The sequence below is a fragment of the Clavelina lepadiformis genome, chromosome 2 (assembly GCF_947623445.1).
Source record: "Clavelina lepadiformis chromosome 2, kaClaLepa1.1, whole genome shotgun sequence".
Taxonomy (NCBI): Eukaryota; Metazoa; Chordata; class Ascidiacea; order Aplousobranchia; family Clavelinidae; genus Clavelina; species Clavelina lepadiformis.
Genome location: NC_135241.1, coordinates 7,445,920 through 7,466,613, shown reverse-complemented (window position 1 = coordinate 7,466,613; position 20,694 = coordinate 7,445,920). Strand labels below are relative to the sequence as shown.

At 36.8% G+C, this 20,694-nt stretch overlaps 3 protein-coding genes and 1 pseudogene across 3 annotated transcripts; 2 read left to right on the top strand and 2 right to left on the bottom strand.

Annotated features, from left to right (window-relative positions):
* Positions 1-219: 219 nt before the first annotated feature.
* On the bottom strand, positions 220-1,297 carry LOC143445301 (SET domain-containing protein 9-like). The gene has a single exon (XM_076944313.1). It carries the CDS (start codon positions 1,224-1,226, stop codon positions 462-464), a length of 765 nt encoding a protein of 254 aa, XP_076800428.1. The 5' UTR covers positions 1,227-1,297; the 3' UTR covers positions 220-461.
* Positions 1,298-3,293: 1,996 nt separating this feature from the next.
* LOC143445300 (uncharacterized) lies at positions 3,294-5,420 on the top strand. Its single transcript, XM_076944312.1, has 6 exons — positions 3,294-3,482; positions 3,553-3,646; positions 3,723-3,865; positions 3,938-4,048; positions 4,171-4,332; positions 4,688-5,420. Exons 1-6 carry the CDS (start codon positions 3,417-3,419, stop codon positions 5,102-5,104), a joined length of 993 nt encoding a protein of 330 aa, XP_076800427.1. The 5' UTR covers positions 3,294-3,416; the 3' UTR covers positions 5,105-5,420.
* Positions 5,421-6,622: 1,202 nt separating this feature from the next.
* On the top strand, positions 6,623-12,763 carry LOC143445302 (acyloxyacyl hydrolase-like). Its single transcript, XM_076944314.1, has 11 exons — positions 6,623-7,543; positions 8,019-8,218; positions 8,476-8,651; positions 8,752-8,932; positions 9,361-9,504; positions 11,149-11,218; positions 11,280-11,508; positions 11,683-11,841; positions 11,961-12,093; positions 12,186-12,282; positions 12,450-12,763. The coding sequence occupies exons 1-11, from the start codon at positions 7,447-7,449 to the stop codon at positions 12,653-12,655; spliced, it is 1,692 nt and encodes a 563-aa protein (XP_076800429.1). The 5' UTR covers positions 6,623-7,446; the 3' UTR covers positions 12,656-12,763.
* A 4,171-nt stretch (positions 12,764-16,934) lies between these two features.
* LOC143444884 (uncharacterized) lies at positions 16,935-20,534 on the bottom strand (annotated as a pseudogene).
* Between the last annotated feature and the right edge of the window lie 160 nt (positions 20,535-20,694).

The window sequence follows — 20,694 nt, the reverse complement described above, 5'->3', positions numbered from 1 at the left end:
ATGAAATTTTGGCAAAGGTTTACACTGGAAGACTCTTTAAATGTCATTGAAGTAGCAGCTACAGTTCCAGTTCAGACTTAGTGCTTTTATTTCATCATTCTTATCTCAAACTTGAGATAAGCTTTCAAACTTTCATCTTCTATTTGAGCATCTACCAGTTTTAGAGCTTTGGCTTTGCCTTCAGAACCTTTGTAAAAGTTGATAAGCTCCTCAGCATGCTTTATCCAAACACAGTTAACACAGCCACTCATGCAGCATGTTCCAGTTGGCAGTGCTGGAGGCTCAATAGGTTTATGTAAACCATTGTCTTTTGAGGTTTCAGTTACACAGTTCGTATTATAAGTTGTGCATACATTGAATAACATGCAGGCATTATTGTGTTGAAGTCCATTGTACAAGCAATGTTTCAAACACATTAGTCGGTGCATGTTGCTTGTAATGGTTTTTGCAATTTGTGTCGATTAATTAGATGCAGTAAAATATTCTCCAATCAATTCTTGACCTGTGGAAATGTCAGTAGTTGCAACTAATACTACAGTTCTCAAATAATTAGTAGCTCCAAGACCACCATGATTAATGTTGGGTACAAATTTTCGGAACTCCAATGGAAAGTCACTCATAAAGTCAAATTCTTGATACTGTATATTTGGAAGGTGAATGCTTGTCTTGTTGTTGACATACTGACCAACGTTTAAGGGACATGACAAACTTCCTGTAAGCCAGGAACAATCACAAGTGTTATGGTAACCCACTTTATCCCTGCCTGCACACGACTTGAAGATAGATTTGGATAGGCCGCTACGTTTCCCGTCAATGTAGTGATGATCTTTACAACGAAATATAAATTGATTTGCCAGTGACTGGAAAAAAATAAAATCGGAAGGCAAATACACTGTCCCAGGATAAATGGCAACAACTTGTCCCTTTTTTACAGATCCACTGGAAACAAATACTCCGTTGCCAGCACCTGGAATTTCACTTTGTCTGCAAGTTATTTGAAATCCAGCCACTTCTTCTAAAATTGCATTTGAGTTTTGCTTGGATGATTCAACATGTTTGAAGTATGAAAAAATTGAAGTGAGTTGTCCTAGCACTTCTTCTCTTTCTATAATTTCATCCTTAACTATAGAAATATGCTTTCCAGGATTAATACCAAAAGCAATCCAAGGTAAAAACCGGTATTTATAGGAGCTCCACTTTTTAAAAAGCTTATAAACTATTTTCATTTATCGTCATTAACTTTTCTGGCTCTGCAAATGCTACGAAAAGGAAATAGAAAATAACTACATTTTTTCGGATGAATTACACACACCACTGATATTTATATAGAATATTCACAGCAGACTGAAAAATATGCGAAGCCTAGCGTTACATATGTAGCTAATTCAATTCATTATTCTAGGCTATAACGTTTGCGGTGTAGTGGCTTTACCGTATAATACAGAAAGTAATGTCCTTGATGAGTCATTAGTTGGGGCAGGGGCCTCCAAAATACGGCCCACCTCATTGTGCCACAAATAATTTTAACGTATTGTAGGCCTAGTCTGTTGAACAAAGTTGAAATCTGGTCCTCAATCGTCAGTTCTCATTCTTATCTGACTCTTCATGAAGTTGCCTGAGTTTGGGTTTGACTTCCAAAAAATATAGGCAGCATCTATTTCACCGGCTGCCGGTTAAGGAATTTGGAAAAAAGCTTTTTCGGTAAACGGCTGTTTGCCAGCCGATGTTATTTTGTTGACTCGCTTAGTAAACATAGTTGTGCGAAAGCGCTTTTTTCCGCATATTATGCGAATACGCAAATTCTTTATACGCATATAATGGTCATTTTTTAAACTTGCGCCGGGCACCTGGGAATTTCTCAACCAAAATCAGCAGATCTTGCATATTGGCACTTCCATTACCCTTGTAATGCCCTTTGGAAAGACTGTGCTATTCTGCTATACCTTTTGTGGAAAATAGTGGATAGGGATCATAGATATCCTATATAACATAAAACAACAAAAATGTTTTATAGGATATCTATGATAGTGATCCAGTCTTACAGATAACCTAATAACATTTTTATGTAAGTCACTTTGATAATTGAAACCTGTTGATATTGCAGGACTACAGGTAGACGGCAGCTACCTTTCTTAGAAAAAAAAACTACTCACAGTATGGCCTCAGTTAATTTCATTTTTGCTCTTATGTAGTTTTAGTTCATGTAACTTATGTATAAAATCAAAGAATGTTTGTCTTCCATATTATTACTTTGGGACTTCTTTCAGCTACTGAGTTAAGCAAATATACAACTTTCATATCAGAATATGGGGTCTAATATACATACAAGTGCACAACCACAGGATGCCTTTGTATACTAGTCCCCAGCTACTCAAATTGTGACGTCATCTGTTTGTGCACTTGTATACTAAGCCCAGAATATGTATATATATGAATATGTACATACATATATAACATGTGAGTTCATGTATACAATCCTAGTAATGTCACTGATGTTGACCATTCACATACAAATTATCTTGATTGTTTATTTCAGTATTGAAAAACACAACACCGTAATGTATAACAATACTACCCGATTTTTAAGAGAAAAACCTAATCATTAGATTTCTTTTAAATTTCCATCGTAATCTGTTTCCTTGGACTAAGGCAAATCTTTGCATGACTTAAACTCGACGATGATTCCTCATTATTTAATACCCGGTTACCAATCTTGTCTTTTTACAAAATCTGATAGACGCACATTTTTTTGTTTATTTTTGTATTACCTGAATTTGGAGCTGTTTATTAAGACCATTAAACTAAGTAACATCAATACGAAACTGAATATGTATTATGAAAAAATACTTAAAATCTTTCAGTCATTGCAGTATCAGATCTTTTCTGGTGCTTTTAGTAATAGTTTACAAGCAAAAGTAAAATTTTGATATGGCAAGTGTTCTTTGAATTTCACTGACACTAAGCATACCAGTTACTACTTTCTGTTTACCACAGATTAATTGAAAAGAGAAGGATTTTATATGTAACCTTTCTCTGCCCATTAAAGTTGCAGTAATACACACATGTTTTTATACTAAACTGTTGCCATAGTTGCGCGTGATTCTACTAGTGTAGGTAAAAGCTAATGTATGTGTTCAACGACCATATTTATATTTATTGTATTAACATTTTACCATCTAAATAATGCAAAAAAATTATCGGTATAAACTCTAGTTAAAGGGCTATTGTCAATTTTCGACAATAATATTTATAACTGCACTTTGATACAGAAAAAAATATTTCAGCTCTCCCCAAGTTATATTACGTGCATTATTACAGGAAAAAGATTTTAATAATGTTGGTGAAACAAAATTAAAACGAAAATTAATTTTAATGTAGGTGAAGGAGAAATTGTAACCTTTTAAGGTAGCTTTGTTATGATTAAAACTTCTACACTGCAAAATATGACATTCAAGAACGCCATTGAAATATGCAAGTACCAAGTTAGTACAGTACTCACAGTAAGCTGTGCTAAAGTTCTTGTTGATTCTCTCAAAATGTGTATTTATTCAGTGGACAACATCATATGAGAAAGCTTTGGAAGAGGTGGAGAAATTTGAAAGAAACTCATTGACAAAGTTTATAAGTCGAAAAAGCTATAAATGTGGTATGTTCAGATTTCAATAAAAACAAGTAAAATGCACTGCACCCCCAGCTTTTCTTATTTGTTTGTCATTGCATAGGTGTTAATGGTAGTAAAATCTACTGGGATGAGTGCACTATTCCCTTCATTATTTCTCGCTCTCATGAGAGAGAGTGTCAGCATGGCAAGGACTGGAACAAAGCTAGAAATGAACAAAAACGCCTCAGTAGATTTTCTATGCAAGTATGTTACTAGATGTTTTAATAAAGTTCTTAATCTCCGTAATATATTTACCGTTGAATTTATTTCATAAAGCTGTCTGACCACCACTTTTCAAATAAGAAAAAGATTGTGAGAAGTTCAAAAAAGGTTAATTGCAAAGCAAAAGTTATTATGTCTGAAGTAGTTAAATTCCCAGAGTATCAGGTAAGGTTGGTAATTCTATTCGATTTTCATTCATTATTAATTCTGCTGTTATTAATATGTAATGAACAGTATTTGAAACTGCAAATCGTAAATATCTGTTTAGTCAGACATTTTCTATATAGATTATGATAAATAGTACATCAGTCACTAATTATGCTAAAAGCCAAGCCAGTAAAGAAATTCGAAAAAAACTTTCTGAGTGTGACGTGAGTTTGATCAGAAAGCATGCTTGCCGAATCCGGTTTCCCTTAGCAGAAGAGCACACTGGACATGTATTGAAAGAGGTATTAAAAATAATCTTACAACACTGTTTCTAACCAGACAAATGATGTTTGATATTATTGAAAAACTTTAACCCTTTAGTCACCCTACAAATACAAACTTCCCAAAAAATACAACACAGGTTTTAAGTTTTGTTCATTATACAAAATTATAAGACCACTTATTTTCGTGAGATTACAAGCGTATGGTATAATTGAAACACAAGTAAATGTAATGCAGGCAACTAGAGTTTTACAGCCAATGGATCAACGACCTAGTTCTAAAATTGATAAAATGGTAAATGATGGTATACCTTCGATTAAATCATGTTAAAGCTCTGTTTGCTTGACACTAGACTCAGTACTTTTCAATTGTCAGGTTGCTACAGCAAATGAAGATAGAGAAGTAACCGCCATTGATGATATAGCTTCAATTATGCCATCTCCAACGATTCAAGCTTTACAAATTGAAAACATAGAATCGGACAAAACAACAGCTGACCATCAGAAACTTTGTATATCAATTGCAAAAATAGCCACCAAAATTTGCAATATATGCTATGACGTTGCCTCAGTTATCAAACTGTCAAAGGCTGAAGCAATTTTGAAAGAAGTTCTAGATAATCTTTCAGAAAGATGTAAATATGATTCTGGATTAGAAGGAAAGAATGGCCACAATGAACACTGTTTCAGAATAAAGAGAAAAACTTTTGCTACTACCAATTTAATTTCAACGTGTGATGAAATTCCACGAAAACGTCTTAAGCTCAATCCATCTCGAGGCACCGCCAATTAGCAGAGCAATCACTGAACGCAAAATACATCTAAGCATTATAAAAAAACTATCGACACTATCGATGTTGGAAGTTAATTTCAAGTGGTGAGCTCAATCTCTTTGGCAAGACTTGCATCAGCAAGCGCGGAACAATATGCAAGAACTGCTGGCAGAGCCCTTTTCCGATTAACTTATTTTAATAGTAATGATGATGATAACGTAATCCAAATATCAACTTTTTGTGAATCAGCTCCTACCAAAGTTTGTTTCGTTGCATATTTTGAAAAAAAAATTGATAAATAACACTGATTTGTGCAAAATAGAAGCTAAATTGTTATTTTTGTTTTGGTGCTAACTGCTAAGCAGCACGGAGCCAAACGTAGTCGCATCGCTCTAAGAACTGTTGTCTGTTCCTATATAGGTATGTCGCCACTCACCAGGGTGCATTCCATGAGATGCGTACGGCAAACATCATGACTATGCCATAGATGTGCTATGGCAACTGTCATCTCTGAAAAGGAGAGGTTTAGCTCGTTGTCGTCTAAACAAGAGAAAAACAGAAGAGTTAAGTGCATTTGCTGTGGTTGCGCACAGATGTATACTTGCTCTGTGCAACGCCGTAGTCAAACCAAATTTACGCTGCTTGACTGCAGGTGTGCCGAAGATGTTTGGCGTAACGCACGTGGAATGCACTCTGTAGGAATGTAGGTGGTAGCTTCTTTTCTTAAAAAGGAATGAATGCGCGGAGGATGAAAAATCTGCGAACGGCTTTGAGCGTTTAAACCCATTTTTTGTAGTTGCGCAGATTCCTTAGAAATATGTTCCCAAGCGTGGGTCATTTGTATAACTTATAATCTTATATACTCTAGTTTTAAAGCACTGCCAATTAGCAGATACCATATGTCCTTTATACTTAAGGAGCAGCCTAGAAAATCACTCCCTTCATTTCAATTATCACTGAACGCAAAATACACCTAAGCATAATAAAAAACTATCGACACTATCGATGTTGGAACTTAAATTCCTTTTGCCAACTTTGTCAGGCGGTGAGCTCAATATCTTTTGCAGGGCCTACCTCAGCATGCGCGAAACCCAATGCAAGAACTGATGGCGAAGCCCTTGGTGATTTTATATTAATAATAGGCTAATATTATTAAACTTAATTTAATAATAATAATAACGTAAACCAAATTATGAATCAGCTTTCACTAAAGCTTTGCATCGTGATATATTTCACCAAAACAATCTCTTTCGTAAACAAATTGAGAAATAACACTGATTTGCGCAAAATAGAAGATAAATTGTTATTTTTGTTTTGGTGGTAAGGAACATGGGGAATAACGCAGTTGCATCGCTCGCGTTGGCCTTAGCCGGCCCTACTCTTTGGATTTGTTTGGAACATACGATAGCTGAAAGTGGGAATGGTGCCGTAATCTTTTTGATACCATGCCATTCAGGCTAAGTTTGGCTGGCTGTATGTATGATGAAAATGTATGTATGGCAAAAATTCCATCAACGTTTGAAAATAATCTAAACATAGTTTTTAAAACTGTATAAACTATAAAGCTTATAGGCCTACATTGCCCATTACGCAATGTCGCCACTGGCGAAGTCTTTTTTAACGAAGTGACTATTTTACCGTATGTAGGTCACGCAGCTTGCTGTTAAAGATAGGTGGTTAGGAGAATAGGTACCGGTATGCAAAAAGTTGATTTTAGGTGTTTAAGGTTTTGTTGCGGTTAGAGTAGGATTAGAAGGTAGATTTTGGCTAGGTTCAAGTTGCTATGTTATAACATTTAAGTTAGGTTAACAAGAAACTGTGAAAAATAGCTTCGAATGCACGATTTTGTCCAGTGAAATAGTGGCAGCCTTTCTTTAATACCGTTTGTATACAAATATATCAACACCGTTAACTGACACACTGTAGTGACTTCCACTACGTTAGAACAAGACGTTGGAAAAATGAATTTAAATCTGGAGTAAAATTTATTATAATTTGTTAATGAAGATGTATTTCGACAACATTTCAAACCACAATACAGTATTATATTGAGTTTAACCTTCTCTTTAAAGTCAAAAGTAAAGTAGGCAGTAGTAGTAGGCCTATTAGTTTTAAATTTGCTTGGTATATTCAATGTAAGAATGATCCGGGCAAGTAAATTCTTGATTCTTACCTGCTCAGAGGCAAACGAGAAAGAAACCTTTAAAGTTTTGGCATGTTATATATGCGTTATGCGTCGCCATATGTAAATAAACCCGTCGCATGTGAGTGTCTATATATATCAGTCGAGATATGAGACTGTTTAATGTGTTCATAACTTCAGTATAGTTTTATTCTCGTGGACTACTGCAGTTAATTTAAAATGTGGTTTCTGCGGAGAGTACTAGTAATAACCTCATTGTTGTTATTTACTTGCAGCTTCGCAAACGCTGACATAAATGGAGGAACTACTTGTGCAGGTAGGCTATGTCAAGTATAACAAGTTAGTATTGTGGTGAAGTAAACATTTCTACAGATTTGAAACCGGGATACAGTTTCTATTTTTTTAAATAACATAATTGGGACGGCCCACTTGGTCAAATCATTTAGTAATCGCATGCAATGGCTACTGCTTCTTTTATGTCAACTATGGACAATTAATCGACATATATAGCCAATATAGAGAACGTGTCGTGATAGAATGAACAGAAATAATTTTAATATCAGCATTGAGTTGTCAACAAACTGAAAATTTTCCACAATAACCTGTAATTATGTTATAAAATTAATAAGGTATAAAAATATGCTCGAAATAAAAAAAATCCAATGTTATCATTCTGGCACCATAGCTTATATAGCAGATGTTAAAATTCTCACGTTACTATATCGCACAGTAAGTGTAGGTTTTTATTCTGCACGTTAACTTTTTCTATTTTATGTGTTATTTATTTTTAGCCTGTTCTATCCTTGTTGGCTTGGCCGAACAGCTGGCGCAAGTTCACACAACTGATGTAGTGACCGCAGTGGAAACATATTTGTGCACAAACTTACCAAATCCTTTGAATGAAGCTTGTAGAGCGCTGCTGAATGAATTTGGTTCCGCTCTTATTGATGGAGTTTACCACAACGAAACCCCTGACATCATATGTCACAATGTACAGTTCCGTTATCATTATTAAGATAAAGCATGTGATTTCAGAAATGTAGAAATATTTTGAATTGTATGCCAAAACAAGCATAACCAATCAAACAAAATTCTACAAAAAAAACTTTTGAGAAACGCCTATTTCTATATAGACTCTACCTATTTATCATTTTTTATACGAATGTTACCAACTAAACAGATTTATAGTTCGTTGGTAATGGTGAACTGAGCTATAAATTAACGGCAGTATACGGATTTTGGTTTTAGATTGGATTATGTACAAAAGAACCTGGAACAGAGTTTTGCCATGCATTTCCGTTGCCATCTAACTTTGACCCGTCTTTTCTAAGAATAAAAGACAAAAGCGCTTTCAAACGTGATAAATCCGACAACCCGTTATGCACCCTTCCTGGTGTTAAAGAAATATGCAATATCATAGACAGGTGTTTGTTTGGCTGAATCTTGGATTACAGCCTGAACCAAAAGATTCAATTTTTTGGTAATTTTCTAATAATTTTCTTGAATAATTATTTTCTTGAATAGGTTTTCAAATGATCATCTTCCCATTGAAGATATAGATCGAGACAAGTTCAGCGAAGTAACAACTTTAAGAGGAACTCACTGGAGGGGAAAAGACTGCGACGACACAAAATCTAACTTTTATCCCGGAAGAAAACCTGTTAATAGTGATCGCGTTGCCGATTCTAACTGCAATGGAATTTATGTAAGCAGCAAACATGTCCTTTTGCAAACGAATCAAAACCATTCGAATTTTCTATATAGTTTATTTGAGTTGTGAGAGGAAAATGTAGCTTACTCAAAAGTGAAAACCTGCACCACAAATCGTGTTGTTTATAACTGTGAAAGCTCGATAATTCGAAGCTGAAGGGACCGATAATTGTTTTAGTTTTGGTTTAGGTTATCAGAAGTTGGTATATATTAGATGTTACAATATACGCAAGATCGGCATTTTTCCCGGGACCAGTTACGTTACTGTTCATTTGGAAATGTTAACTTAAAGTTGGTTGAGTTAACAAGCTTCCATTGTAAGCAATGCGGATAAATGATTAACAAAGTTTATACTTACGACAAATTTATGAAATGTAAACCCATTTAATGGCAAAATATGAGCAAACTATTTAATTTCAAAAGGGTGTAGATCCGCACAGCGGCATTCCCTTTGAGGAACAATACTGCTCCAAAGCACATTCACGTGGAATTGCTATCCTCGGTGATTCAGCTGGTGCCCACTTTCATTTACCTCCAGAATATTTCATGGCTGAAACTTTGGACGAGGTAAAATAATATTAAAGGTACCGTATTTTCTTGAATAGAAGCCGCCCTCGCATAGTAGCAGCAGAAGACAATGATGAAATCGCTTCGGTGTAATATAAAGGCTGTCAGTGAGAGCTTGCACATGCGAAAAACAGCAGTTGTCACATTCAGTAGTGATCGGATAGTAATAGAATGAAATCTTTTTGTCAAAAGAGTGCGCAGAATTTTATTGTCACCTAATCAACACTACCGGTACTTCATGTAATAAAAATAGAAGCCGCCTTCGAATAGAAGCCGACCTCGAATAGAAGCCGCACAAAACGTTCAAAAATCAAAAATAGTAGCCGCGGTTTCTATTCAAGAAAATACGGTAGTCAAAATTACATTTCGAAAGTACAATAACTAAATATTCCAAAAATTGGGTATGTGTTTTACACCGGCGTAAAATTGGTTTCTGGTTTCCTGGTTCCTCATTTACTTATTTACAAAAATTAAAATAAAATCTTATAAATTCATGTAAAAGAAAACTATTTCAGAAACGTAAATATTGTACATTTTTAAAATTAATTATTTTGAAACATGTACAGTAGTTAAAAGTTAAATAAAGTTTAAAAAATAGTTTTATTATTGAGAGTATAGTACAATATTGAAAAATTAATTTACAATTATTTAACGATAAGAGATGTATAGAATATATTAATGTTTGTGATTTTAATGAGTTTATTCTTGAGATTGTTTAATCTTATTGAAATTTGCATTTACTCTTGCAAATTTACTTTCATTTATACGAATCTAAATCAATTTACACCATACTTGTACTGATAAAAATTGGCTGATTCCGGAGCAATCAGCTGCCGAATAACTACCCTTTAAATAAACCAGTTGTTCAAGAGAATAGAAACGCCATGAAAATTTTTCCGATGGTCGATAAATTAAAACCGATTAGTCTACGATGCACAATCAGCCAATATATGGACCAGGCTAGTCGACTCCCAATTAACATAGCCTTAAATAAGCCAGTGTGTTACAAAAATATTGAGAATTTAGTTTTTTGATAATTTTAACGATGGCTGCTTAATTATTGACACCAATTAAACTGCCAAAGATGATACCGAAATAGAAGGATGCCAAATATCTATTAAATTATCTGTTGATTTATCGATACAACTATATTTTATATAAAAATAAAAAAGTTAAAGTGAGTTGGTGCAACTTTCTTTTAATTGTTGTAAACCTTTTCAAATTAACTTAAACTCGTATAGGATTTCTTTTGTATGTAAGTATAAATTTACTTGAGTTTTCATAAATGTTGTTTGGTTATATATAAATTAATTGGAATGTTTTTTGTATTTATGTTGATTTATGTAAATTTACATAAATTTCTTGAAATTTACCCAAATGCCTATGAATTTATTTTAAATCATAGCTTTTACGGAGTTTGCAAGCGATTTAGCATAAAACCCACTTAAATTGCGAATAAATGAACGAAAAAGTAATAAGGCAACCGATAACAAACATGAAGTTTTGTATACCACAAGTAATCCAGTTACCAACTTTACCTCCGAATAAGAAACTTCACATCTTGAATAATTATAACTAGAGACCAAGTAACACACTTCACGCCGTTGTGTTTCATACAATATTTTAAGAATCCTAAAAATTTAGGATACTTTTCAAGATGTTCTTATGCTCCTTACTGATGAGTTTGACTGGCCACAATTGTCAGGAGTTACCGGTAAGATTGTTTTTGCTTATGCGATTGTAAAGTATTTTTTTAATTTCCTCAATTTCTACAGCCTTTGCTACAAACAAATGGCCGCATTCTATTGATGGTCCAGTTGATTCGCTCTACATGCGCCTTTTAAAAGACAACAAATGTATTCATCGCGATTATCAAAATATAGCGGTGAACGGGGGAGATTCGAGCAACATGCATACCATTATGAAAGGGTTAGCTCGCAACTCAACAACTGATTATCCAATTATAATCGTGTTGGCGTTAGTGGGAAATGATGTGTGCAATGGGTAAGTTCATTTCCTATTAGTTATTAACTTATTACTGACTGTACAGGCCGCAAGTTTGCAGAAGGGCAGACGCGCTACCGTATTTGGAGTGTTTTAATTGGACGGCGTATTTGATTGGCTCATTGAGTATTTTATCATAAACAATGTATAAGTAAAGTTTACTTTTGTTTTTAGTCATCCAGATACACTTGCACACATGACATCAGTTAAAGACTATAGATCCAATATGCTAACGACTCTTAGCTATCTCAATTCTACACTTCCCGTAAACAGCACAGTCATCATATCTGGGTTAGCTGATGGTAGGGTACTTTGGGACACAATGCATTCAAGGTATAAGTTTCCAAAGTTTAACTTCTAACTGATGTTTTCTGGATTCTTTACCAACATTTACAAATTTTATAACAATAATTATGATAGTAATTCATAACAACAAACATTATAATATTTAGAGTGCACCCGATAGGTCAGTTGAACAGTGATGTTACATACCGCGACCTTTACGAATATCTCAACTGTCTGCAAATTTCGCCTTGCACGGGTTGGATGAACAGCAACGAAACAATTCGAAATCTGACGTCTAAGGCAAACATTCCTGATGCTTCATTTGCATGTAAACTGTTGTAGCCTATAGGATTCAATATTGATTTTTATAACACGCTTTACATTAACTGCAGAGAGCAGCTGAACTTAGCCAAGAAGGAAAACGTATTGTGGAAACCCAGAAATATAAAAGCTTAGATCTAATATTTATGGATTATGACGTCGGGGATAGTAAGAGCTCATTTAACAGCATTTCATTTTAATATTGTGTCATTTCAATATTATTATTGTGAATATGTAACATAGGTCTAAATGTGTCATGTGAAACGCATCATGATAACTTTGTATGCTACATATTGGTATATTTCTGCCCAATTTCATGGAATGTTCTTTTTCAGTGATTTCTGAATGGGAATCCAAAGGTGGTCAGGCCTGGCAAATCATAGAACCGGTAGACGGGTTTCATCCAGCTCAAACCGGTCAAGCATTATCGGCGGAACATATTTATAACTTGCTAGTAAACAATTATCCCGATGTAATAGGTAAAATCAATCCTCACAATTCAAAGATATCTGAAACATTCGGCAACCAAGGCGGTTATTAATTTCTCCTAAATTTCAACCACGCATCATTTGTAATGAAATGTATGGTAAACGGTTGAGAAAAAATTACGAAATCATTTCAAGTCGCAATAAACCGTGAAGCAAACACATTTTTATAGTGATCAATGTTGTTTTCACAAACGATAGTCCAATAATAGCGAAATGTAACCTGAAGTCTTAGCCAAGAAACCGTATACAAAAAACTCTATCGAACGAACAGAACTTACAACAGGGGCGGGCAACATACGGCCCGCGACGGGATTTCGAGCGGCCCGCAGACAGTTTCCGGTCTTACATGATATGTGGCCTGCGGCCACATTCTGCCGCAATCCCTATATTGCGTCACTGAGTAAGTCCAAGTTTGCCAACCTGAGAAAGATGGTCATGAATCTACTTGTTCTGTTCGGGTCTACATACATCTGTGAGCAAATATTTTCGACCATGAACATTAATAAGACAAAGCTGCGTTCCAATATATTCAGGAATCCGGTCCGCCAAGTACTTCATTTTCTCATATCAGGCCCACTGACCGAAGAAGTTGCCCGCCCCTGACTTACATGCTTTGATCGTGAACACGACGTAGCCTATATGCCTTCTCTTGCATTATTGTGACATTAAATATTTGTTGCCATCAATTGCCCGGTAGGACTAGTTCACCTACATGCACACCAACAAACTCAGAATCAAGAATTGTGTCATTTTGACGTCAGGTCCCAAGACTAGTACATTTTAACCAATGTGTTTGTCTTTTCTGTAGTACGGTAACGATACTGATATGGATTATGGTAATCACATGCCATCCTGAGCAAAAACAGACAGAAGAGAGACAAAGAAACTAGGTTTCAATAGATATTTCCAACTGATCGCACTGTCCGCCAGATACGGGCTGAGTAGATGAAATGCACAACTAAGCATAAAATGGTTAAACATTGACAAGAAATGAACACTTTAAAACAGAGACGAACTTGATCAATGGCTGACAAGCGTCGAAACACTACACATCAAACTGCGTAGGCTGTAAGGTCTTCGGCTTTATTGAAAAAATTACATGGTGTGGTAAAACGGATATAGGTTGATTCAATCCAGGGAAGATTCAAGTCAAAGAGCATTCAACCAACGGTCGTCTGGCCAATTAAACAGCGTAAAAACTTTTAACGTGACCACATTATTGCGTCATTGTTTACAGGAACGTCTACGCAGTATGTCATCAGGCTCGGATATCGCTCTTACCACAATATCAATATCTTGCATTGAAATGAAAACAAATTAATGTCGAATGATAAGACATTGATATTGTCGTAATCGGGTACATATTCGTGTTGACCATAGCAAGCCTAACAATGTGTATGAAGATACTGATTTTAACTTTACATTTTCGACACCTAACCAAAACAGTCAACTCACAGCTAACAACTACACCGTTGCTAACACACGACCTAATCTTACACATAGAATGCCAGTAAGATATAATGATTAATTATGTACTGTAAATACTGTGTTTGTGTCACCTTGTTATGTACTGTAAATACTGTTTTGTGTCACCTTGCCTTCACTGCTTTATTTCTTGCCACTCATTATGCATGTAGTTTTTAAACTTAAAGTGTGCCACTGCCTCACATATATTGCGAGTAGTATATTATTTCAGTATTTTCTGCGTGCTCATAAAGCCTTCTCACTGTTAGTCTTTACTTAAAGAAAGGAGGATGTTGATAGGTATAAAGTACTTGTTAAGATTTCTATGTTGGCCATGCTACCGCCAGGCGCCATGTGCTTTCTTGGTTGTGCATTGTGATTCGTGTGTGGAGTATTACGTTCATGTTCAAGACTGTCTATATAATACAAGAGATTCTGCCGAACGTCTTATCGACTTAGATCAACAAATAATATCACGAGAGTAGCGATATTAACAGTATGTATTGCAGTTATTAGCCTAACTTGTTTGAGTGAATGTTGCATGCAGTATGATGAGTTAGTTGCCATTCAACCTGTGGTAATGCCTTATTTGTTAGCCATGTGATTGAGATCAAATTTACTAATACTGCCTGTACTAAATGATGCCGTTATTCTTAGCTTTATTTAACGTAAATCATTCACCTGAAATAATAGAATAATAGTAAAACAATAATAGTAGAAAAGCAACACAACCTCACAGCTCAAAGGATGTTCGTTTGTGACAATACGAACCGTGGAGTAATCTTAGTCTACGGGTGGGATGCACCACAACAGATCAACTTGATCAAGGATTAAGGATTAAACCAAGATCATATGATCCAGGTTTTAAGTGGGTCCTTAATTGTCATGCACCAAGTCCGATCTGGTCAAGATCATGTGATCGACGCATGATCTTGATCAACGTTAAAAGCCTAATGATTTGGAACCGAGATTATATGCAGACTGCTTGACATCCCATTGTTGAAGACAGCAATCACAGCATAAGTTAATACAGAGATAGATAGGCCAAGAACTTACTGACAGATTTATAAGCAATGGACATCATTAGTTTGTTGATTGGCATTAGGCATCATTAGCCTGGGTGTCTATTTGTTTATGAGATCCTAACCCAGATGTTGCCCTAGGGCCTAGGCTATCAGGGATACATCAGGCAAGCTCAGGCTTTGGTATTATAGATAGGCTACCATAAAGTTCGTAATATTTTAAAATTGTAACTAGGCTAGGCTGCCGATAGACTGTTTAAATTGTACACGTACAGGTAAATTTGAACGGAAGAAAGTTCTGAATGGTTCTACAGTTCTATACATTGTGTTGCTGAATTTATAATACTGTTATGTTTGTGTATAAACCTAGACTTAATTTTGAAAAGTTTTGTGCGGTTCAGGTGGTGTAATTTTCATCATGGGAAGGAGAGTAAATTTTACAGTTACGGAAAAAAATTTTTTATTGACTTAATGAATAAGCCTAATTACATTAGTGTAATTGAATGCAAAAAAACTGATAGTAAATCTTTGGAATCCAAGTCCACTGCTTGGAAGGAACTCTGTGCAGAATTCAATTCAGCATCAAGTTATTGTTTCCGATCAGTTGAACAACTGCAATTTCTCCTAGCACACCTGCAAACTGAGCAATATTTTTAAAATGAAACTTCACGTTGTTCAAATCCTGATTGCTTGGAAATCTTATGAACTGCTCGTGTCTGGTGGCAATTGCCCGTGTTACTCTATGAATAACCCGGCAAGCACTGGATTGGTCAATGCCGATTAAGTCACCATCTGTCCGCTGAAAATGTCCTGCGGCATAAAACCGTAAAGTAGTGACAAGTTGAAGAATTGGTGGTATGCAGTGATTACGATTTGTGCCATGCTCTAAATCAGAGGAAATCATCCCCAAAAGTTGAAGAACTGAATCCTTTCTAAAGCGAAAACGTTCGCGAAATTGCTCTTCTGTAAAATTTTCAAATGGGTTTAGTCTGTCTTTTATGTTTCTTCTCGGTGGTGTCTCAATAAAATCAATACAATCCATTATAATATTTGCAACGTTTTATTGCTAAATCTGACAGAAAATGACACAATAAACAAGGTAACATAAGGTAAGGTAACTAATCTATGTTAACAAAGGTTAACCGATGCTTGGTCTCATAGTTTTATTTGTATTCCATAAAAAATCTAGCTAACGCTTAATCTCTCTGCTATGTAGGTTGCAATTAATAATATAATGAAATAAAGCAACGCAAGCCTCTGCTACCTGCCATATAAGTTCAACGGTTGATAGGCCTACCCTTCTGTAGTACTGTATTACTGCCATTGCATATAATATTGGCTCAAAGGCTAGTAGCACTTCCAATACACAACCTATAGCACTCTCCAATACTTCCACAAACTTGCTTTTCATCAATTATTCACATTGATCTAGACTTAAACCTCCTCGTCAGTAGGATTAAATTCAAGGATTAAATGCCTTATTTTAATCCTGGATTATCTCTGATCGTCGCTGGTGCATACCGTTAGTAAAGATCAACAGTAGTTAATCGCGGATCAAAAGTAATCTGTACTTGATCGGGTTTGGTGCATCCCACCCTACGACTAAGGAATGCGCGAAGCATACAAACACAAGTAATCAAGATAAACGAGGCGAGTTTAACACAGGAATTTTCATTACATTCACCTGGCCCATAATAAATTTGGTGTAATACTTTGATTGTATAATGGACATGGTATTATACATTGGCTTGGGCTTGCAATAAGCACGTACACAAAATAACATATACTGAACACGTATCGTATACGTGCTGATAGGTAACACAAGTTAGTCTACATACGAAATATTTCACTGTTCGCCATAACGAGCTGGAGGTACCCCTTTGTTGGTTCGGCTTGATCGGCGAAGATTTCTTTCTGTCGGCATGTTCTCTATTTCTGGTTCGTCCGTGACAGGGGCATCGTTTTGAACTTCAATGTTTGGTGAAGGACTGCTTATAAATTTTCCTGCGACGGGTATTTCGTCCCTGTTTGGCGCTTCTTGAGGGCATGGAGAGAGATCGTTCAAAGACACTGAAGATTCCTGTCCGTCTGGCCGTCGGACGCGTGCATACGTTGGATTTGTATCTATCAATTCAACTTCGTCTACCAAGGGATCGTATTTACTGTTGCGTACAAAACGTCGGAGGTACACTTTATTGGGAGCGATCAGCCACGATGGCATTGAAGATCCCGAGGTAGAGCGTCGGTCAAAGGAGAAAAATCTTTGGTGAGGTGTCACGTTTGATGCCGTGCAGAGCAGCGACCTTATGGAATGCAGGGCTTCAGGTAACACTAGTTCCCACTGGGGTAATGGAAGTTTCCTTGACTTGAGTATTAGCGTAACTGTTTTCCAGATGAAACCGTTGTATCTCTCCACTTGGGAATTTCCAGTGGGGTGATATGGGGTTGATGAACTTGTTGCAATTCCCAAGTTTCGAAGGTGAGTACGAAGTTCGTGTGATATAAGAGAGGGTCTACGGTCAGAGTGAATATAACTGGGTAATCCAGTGAGGGTAAACAGTTGATTCAGGCCCTGAATCACTGTTGTCGAGTTCATATTTGGACACGGCACAGCGAACGGAAATCGTGAGTACTCGTCGATTATGGTTAAGATATACTTGTTCTTAGATGATGAAGGTATCGGTCCTTTGAAGTCGATGCTAATTCGTTCCATTGGCTTTGTAGCTTTTATTAACGCCGTCTGGGGAGGTCTGTAAAATCGTGGTTTATTTTCAGCGCATATCTTACAGTTCGAACATACCTTCCGTATTTCGTCGGTTGAAAAGGGTAAATTCTTCATGCGAATAAAGTGCAACATTCTGGTGACTCTAGGATGGCCCAGGTTATTATGGATGTCTTCTAGTTGACTTGGTTGATAGATAGAGGCGCTGGTTGATCTTGAGAGACAGTCTGCGACCGGGTTCATTTTGCCAGGACGGTAGCGAATTGAGTAATTAAGAGAGGCAAGTTACAAACGCCAAGTTTGGATTTTATTGTTTTTGATTTTCGTGCGACGACGATTGTCAAGCATGTAAGCTACGGATCGCTGGTCAGTTACTAGTTCGAAGCTTTGGCGTTGTAAAAGATCTTTCCATTTCCGAGTAGCTTCGATGATTGCAGTCGCTTCTTTTTCTATAGCTGGATACTTCAATTCACTTCCGTGCAACATACGTGACATAAACGCGACCGGTCGTCCACCTTGATTTAGAGATGCTGATATCGCAACATCTGAAGCGTCACACTCAACAACAAATGGCGTAGTCTCATCAATGGATTGTAATGAGGTAGTGGCCAGTTCCGTTAGAAGCTGGTGAAACGCTTGCTCAGCCTCTTTACTGAGGGGAAAGGACTGGACTGTCGTTAGTGGTTTCACTTTGTCGGAAAACCGTGGAATCCACTTCGAATAGTAAGACAAGAAGCCAAGAAGGCGTTGTAGAGCCTTTTTGTTCTGTGGGAGAGTATATTCTTGAAGTGGCTGTAGTCGGTCAGGATCTGGTTTGATCGTTTTGTGTTGGACTTGGTAACCAAGAACGTTGATTTGAGAAACCGATTGGACAGTCTTGCTTTCATTGAATGTTAAGTTTCGGCGTTTGAATACGCTAAGCAGTTTTTGGACATTGTCGTCATGTTCTTGTTGTGTCCTGCCACAGACCGTGACGTCATCTTGGTATGCGAAAACGTCGTTCAGATTTTCTTCATCAATGATGCGGTCAATTGCTCTCTGGAAGTTGATCCCTCCGTTTGTGACACCATATGGAATTCTTTTGTATTGCCATAACTTGCCATTAGCTTCAAACGCTGTGTAGACACGGTCGGTTTCCAATATCGGAATCTGATGATATGCGGATTTCAAGTCGAATTTTGAGAAGACGGAATACTTTGCAAGTTTATTTATCAGGTCATCTATCCTTGGAAATGGATATGCATCTACGTGAGTGTAAAGGTTAATCGTTTGCGAGTAGTCCACACACATTCGGGTTTTTCCTTCAGTGCGAACAACTACTATCTGTGCTCGCCACGGAGATCGACTGAGTTCAATTACACCATCATCTTGCATTTTGTTGATTTCTTCTCGAATAAATTGTTCATCAGGTTTGCTATACCGCCGTGATTTGACTGCAATAGGTTTGCAAGACTTTGGTAACTGTGGAAATAAGGTTTCCATTGCAATTGTGGCCGCTGGTAAAGCACAGACTATGGGTTTGGATAAGGTAAAGTCTTCCTCAATACCACCATATTGGATTATAAGCCGATTATGCCGTTTCTGGAATGCTTGACCTAAGATCACGTCGCTGCATAAGTTGTCCATGACACCGAGTTGAACGTTTTCGTATTTGCGGTTGTTAACGACGATGTTGGTTGTGCAGGAACCTAACATTGTACATCTTAAGCTGCTTTGTGCCATGGATACTTCTTGGCGTGTTGGGGTTATTGGAAGATTCAGTGATTTTGCGGTGACGGCATTGATGTAGTTATCGGAACTTCCAGAGTCAACCAGGGCGCATAGGTTTTGATCACGTATTGATATCATTAACGCCGCTTCAAGTAGGTTGTGCGGATAAATGGCGCACACGGTCGGTGTAGCTTTTGCTACTGTAGCGACGGTTTTCGAAGGGTATTTACTTTTACATACCTTCAGGAAATGTCCAATTTTTCCACATTTGTTGCACGTGAGATTTCGCGCTGGACAAGATCTCCTGTCATGAAAGTCATAACCGCAAAAGTAGCACTTTTTCTTTTTGAAAGAAGCTGCGATGTACGTCGTTGTCTCGAGCTCTCCTCTATTCTCTATTTCATTTTTACTATGAAGACTTTGCGGGCTTGTGGAGGCCGATGAGCATGTTGTGCTGTGCATGTTGTATGCGGAGGCATTCTTGATTGCCATGTCTAACGCATTTGCTTGGTCTACTGCTGATTCGAGAGAAAGGGTTGTATTCTCTAGAAGTCTTTGACGGATCGAGGGAGATGCGAGACCATTAATAAATGCATCTCTACAGAGTTCTTTGCGATATTGTTCCGCAGTCACATCTTTGCACTGGCAGTTTTTGCTGAGTATTTGCAACGTTTGCATAAACTGGGTTGGGGACTCGCTTGGTTGCTGCTTTCTCGTTGCCAATAAGTGGCGAGCAAAGATTTTGTTCGGTTTCTTGACGAGTAAATTTTGTAGGATTTCAACAGCAGAGTCGTACGTATTGCAATCTTCTATGAATTCAAATATCTCCGCCGACACGAAATTCGTCAATAGTTGAAGTTTGTTGATGGGAGGAGCTGTAGAAGTTTGTTCTCGCGCAAGTTCAGCTAGGAAGTTATCAAACGTTCTTTTCCAATGTTTCCACAATTTGCTGGCGGTTTCGCAGTTGATGTCAACTTCTAGCTTGGCAGGTTTCAGCGCACTTGTTTTAGACATGTTATTGTCAGCCTACAAATTACGTTAAATAAATTGTACTAAATGATGCCGTTATTCTTAGCTTTATTTAACATAAATCATTCACCTGAAATAATAGAATAATAGTAAAACAATAATAGTAGAAAAGCAACACAACCTCACAGCTCAAAGGATGTTCGTT